The sequence below is a fragment of the Papilio machaon genome, chromosome 11, assembly GCF_912999745.1.
Source record: "Papilio machaon chromosome 11, ilPapMach1.1, whole genome shotgun sequence".
In the NCBI taxonomy this organism is placed as follows: Eukaryota; Metazoa; Arthropoda; class Insecta; order Lepidoptera; family Papilionidae; genus Papilio; species Papilio machaon.
In genome coordinates this window covers 6,639,298-6,644,495 of record NC_059996.1, presented here as the reverse complement: position 1 = coordinate 6,644,495, position 5,198 = coordinate 6,639,298, and the positions used below count along the sequence as shown (strand labels likewise).

General features: G+C 35.0%; 1 protein-coding gene across 1 annotated transcript; it reads right to left on the bottom strand.

Annotated features, from left to right (window-relative positions):
- Nucleotides 1-673: 673 nt before the first annotated feature.
- LOC106711545 (toll-like receptor 7) lies at nucleotides 674-4,956 on the bottom strand. Its single transcript, XM_014503888.2, has one exon. The coding sequence runs from the start codon at nucleotides 4,784-4,786 to the stop codon at nucleotides 938-940; it is 3,849 nt and encodes a 1,282-aa protein (XP_014359374.2). The 5' UTR covers nucleotides 4,787-4,956; the 3' UTR covers nucleotides 674-937.
- Nucleotides 4,957-5,198: the final 242 nt, after the last annotated feature.

Here is a 5,198-nt window from a genome sequence, read left to right as displayed (position 1 = left end):
TCCATTTTTCCATGACAGGCATTAACAGAGTCATATACCTAAGTTAAAGTCACTGAAAAATCTTACTAATATTATTAATGTAAATTTTTAGATTGATGAATGGATGGATGTTTGCTTGAAAGTATCTCCGGAACGACACAATGGATCTTGTTGAAATTTGACATAGATGTAGAACATAGTCTGGAATAACACATAGACTATTTATTATGTTTTATTTCATTCCGCGAGGATGGAGTTGCGGGCGACAGCTAGTAAGAAATAAATCTTAAATACCTTACCTATTTCCATTGTGTGCTAAAAGAAAAGACGGTGGCCAGGTTTACTTACAAGTTGCGTTAGGTACCCTTTCATTTAACTCAAGTGATATAAATAGAGTTAGCCATTGACTATTCAAATAATTTATTACTAGTAGTAGGATAGTATCAAAATGTTTGTACTTTAAATAAGATTAAGTAAGACGTTAGATGTATAAGGGAATCGAACCCTGTCCATGTTAATAATTAGATTTGTGAAATTTAAAATTATAAAGTAAAGGAAAGTGCGTTTGTTAAATTTAATTTAATGCATTATTTTATTACATTATTCCAACAACGTTGAATAATTTAAGAGGTAAGGTAAGTGAAATTAAGATAAATAAAAAAAGTTTTATGCAAAAATTATCACAATGGCTTTATTAAAGTATATAAATAGGTATACTTGTGACTCCTATGGACATTTATTTACAAATTATATACAAATTCACATATTCTACAGCAGTCTTATATAATGTATTTACAACAATGTTATGAAATTAATGCCGTTTGAAATGGCTAGAAATACAAAAATAGACCATAATCTTAGTTATTTGGTAAGCGCGCATTGCAGTCAATATAATTTACACAAGAAGCATTGACTAAATAATTATTTATTAAAAGAAAGTTTCCTGAAAGCTTGAATACTAGACTAGATAAGCTTGACCTGAGCGCTGACTGTCAACTATGGGAGGTGGCGGCGGCCAAAGCCTTAAATCTCTTCTCCGATTTGTGTTATTGCCACCTAATTCCAGGGAAGAGTAATCGGAATCAATAGACGTGTAAATATGATCCGACGGAGGCCTACCATTCAGGCCGTACATTCTTTGTGCATGTTGCATATGACTTTCTAAAAATTCGGGATTAGATGTCGTGTCATTGACATGATCTCTCGTTTTGTCTGTAAACGAAAAAGACCGCATCGTCCCATTATGTACACCACTTCTCATAGTATAAGAATTCAAGTTATTTTTATAACTTGAAGATTTTGATTTTCGTTTCTTTACCGGCATAGCCAATCGAAGGCTTGCCCAGAATTTGTTCTGACCTAATCTTATTCTTGAAGCTGTTTTTAAATACGGCCTTAACTCAGAATCGCAAAGAGCATCCGGTAAAACTGCGGTATCTTCTATTATTATTAATGTATATATTCTTGGTTTTAATAATTCATGTAAAGCTTGTCGAAATTCAAAACGGGACCATTCGGTTTCTATAAAATTTCTTGTCAAAACAAGTATTATTCGCTTCGACGCTTCTGCTGCTTCCGGCAGTGGTAATGCATATTGAATGTAAGCTGCCCCTTGCCTCGGTATATCTCTGTAATGTAAGCATAGGTGATACGAGGTATTTCCGTTTTCTAATTCAGCTGCCAAGGTTTGTATGACAAAATCGTCGTCTTTTGGGCTGTAACATACATATGCGTCGTATAATTTGTCATTGTCATCGTACGCTCCGGCGAGAGGTAATAATCTTATACCGCAAGTAGTATATAGCCATATGCGAATTGAATCTCTGAATATAAACATTGTTAACGTCACTAACATAATAAGCATAAATCCAGTAAATGTAGTCACTAACATGGGCATGTAATTAGAAACCAACATTTTATCTATAACCGAATCTCCAGCGTAATAATCACTGCAAATAGTGCCGTTCAGATTTAGTTCTCGTTTTTGTGGTGATCCATTGTTTAAATTCCAACACCATAAATCTTTTATATCTTTGACTATAGCGGTATTTTCAGACAAAAAAGCTGTAAATTTTTGTAAATATCGACACTTACATGACCACATATTATTGCCTAATGCAACTGAATGCAAATTTTGATTAACACTTAAACTCCAAATCGAAAATTCTATGAGTCTATTGCCATCTAATCTCAAAATTTCTAATGAGAGTAAAGAAGCAAAAGTCCTATTATCTGCGTAACTTATGAAGTTGTCTTGTAAATATAATTCTTTGAGCTGTGTAAGATGTTCAAACTCATTCCCATTTAAATATTTCAGTTTATTATTTCCGAGATGTAATATAATAAGCGAGGATAAGCCAGCAAACGTCCTATTATGTAAGTTCTCGACGTTACTTGAATTAACATAAAGCGATCTCATATTTTTCCTTCCGATGAATGCATAATTTTGCAATTCTTTAAAGTCATTTCCATCCAAGTAGACTTCAGTAGCATCCATTGGTATTTTTTCTGGTATTTCATTCGCCTGCTGGCTCGAACAATCAACGACATTCGTATGCCAAGTAGGATCATGATAACAAGAACAGTTGAACGGACAGGTCATTTGGCAGTCGCAGGCTACGTAATCACAACAATGACACAAAGTGAAGCAATGCGTTTCATAAGTGCATAAGAAATCAGTCGATTTTAGATTACTTAGTGGTATATGAGAAACACCTCTGGTATGTGTCATTTTACATAAGACATTTTCAAGATCCATTATTCTGGGATGCTGCCTCATTGCTGTCATGTTGTTTATCATCGGGAGCCATTCCATTGAGCAATCACAATCAAATGGGTTTCCCCCTATGTAGAACTCTGGTAACGACTTATTTAACGGGACAGGGTATATGCGAAGACTGTTAATATCTAAATGAGATATTTCATTAGCGTAAATGTCAACTCTTGTGAGATTACGTTTCTCAATGAATGTGTTTACATGAATATTGCTGATATGATTATTGTTAATGAACAACAGTTCAACACTATTAGGAATTGCTAAGGGTGATATTTCTGCAATGCGATTATGACTAACATCTAACGTCTTTATTCGAATTTGATCTTGAAGTTTATAATAGTTACCTAAATGTTCAATAAAATTTCCATGTACATCTAGCCATTTCAAGTTAGCTGGTATAAACGCATAATCAAACCAAATCAAATGATTTTCTGACAAATTAAGCCAAAGTAAGCTCATCAATGCTGAAAACACGCCATTTATGTCTGATATGAAGTTACCGTCCAATCTAATAGCCTCTAATTGCTTATTGCGTTCAAATGTTCCTCTCTCAACGGACTGAATTTTATTTTTAGCTAAATTTAACACTTGTAAACTAGGTAAATCCCAAAACATACCAACGCTTATGTTTCCAATTTGATTATCGATAAGTCTCAATCCAGTTAGTTGATCTAAATTTTTAAAAGTACCATTTTTAATTTCGCTTATTAAGTTCTCACCCACGTCGAGTGTTTTCAGCATTGATAACTCCCAAACTGCAGTTGGAACTTTGGTAAGCTGATTGGAACTTAAATCTAATTCTTTTAAATCTGAACAATTTTTAAATGATTTAGCATGTATGTTAATCAATAAATTATTATTTAAATTTAATTTACTTAAAACAAACAACCCATTAAAAAGGAACTCGTCAATAGTATGCAAGCGATTTTCTGCTAAATTTAAAGTATGCAAATTGTACAGAGGGAGGAAAGTATTCTCTTCAATATAACCAATAGAATTATTTCTTAAATCTAATATTTGCAAAAAGAACAAATCTTTAAATGTTTTGCCATCTATCCTTGTCAAGGCGTTATTAGATAAATTAAGAATAATTAATCTTATTAGACCAACGAATGTGCCGCCATCGATATGAGCACTCGAAAGCTGGTTATTGGATAAATCTAAAACAAGCAGTTGGTCTAAACGGTGAAAGACGCCTCTGGCCAATTCATACAGTTGGTTATTGTTTAGATAGATTTCTCTTAATTCTTTTGTATTTGTAAAAGTTCCGTCGGGTATAGATTGAAGATAATTGAAGGAAATATTTAATATTCTGAGAGTAGGAAATCCATTAAATATTTCACCTGAGATGTCTGTTATGTTATTATGCTGAAGTTTTAACTCTTGAAGTCTTCGAAGTCCTGTAAATTCACTCTCTTCGCTTAACGACTTAAGCTCATTATAACTTAAATCCAAACTTATTAATCCCGAACCACAATTTTTTCCGAAGCCAATTCTATCTATACTTTTTATCTTATTATAAGTTATATTCAGTACTTGCAAGTTGCCGAGAGGACAGAAAACATCAGATGGTACAGATTTTAAATTATTTTTCCCCAAATCAAGAATCTGAAGTTCTTTTAAGCCGTTGAAGGTTCCCAAAGAGAGTTCTAAGTTTTTATTCGGGCTCCAATCGTAGTTTTTTGATCGAATCGACAACTTTTTCAACTCACGTAATCCTTCGAACGCGTTCCCCGGTATTTTGAGAAGTTTGCAGTTCTGAAGAGATAGTTCGGTGAGTGTTGAAAATCTTTGAAAATAGTTTGCTTCGAGCGAACTTTCGAAAAACAACAGCTGGTTACATTCTATTGTAAGCCGCTTTGTGTGCTCTGATGCTGAATCTAAGCTGGATCCACCGGAATCGAGAGTTCGTACATGGCACAAGGATGCTCCCTTGTCACTTCTCGCGGGAATACAATTGTCTACACCTCGCGACGTTAATGTCGGTTTAACACTTAATATCATCAACAAAAGAGGAAGCAAATGATACATTTTTGAAACACATTTGTAATATTCCTTTTTATTCTATTACACTTAAAGTCACTTTTCACTGTGTGAAATGAGAATACACTAGTCCTTTACTCGACCGGTCAATGTTTACATCGCGTGCCGCGAACGAGTATGAGCGGCTTTAGAGAGAAGGCTGTGACGTGCCCCACGCAGCATGGTTAGAGCGCGACTGTCGAAGCCGCCCGGCTTTTTAGTGAGAGTGGTGCGCTTCTAGCCGCCCCACTCGGTTACACGCCCCCCGCACCCTATCGTCCCAACAAAGTTACGCGTTCGCTCGCATGGCGCCACTTGCGCACTCGGTCGCTCTCGTACAATTATGTAATGTTTTCTTAATCGAGCTATCGCGTATCAGCTGAGGAAAGAAAGGTGTTAAAAGAACTAGTAATGCGGATGG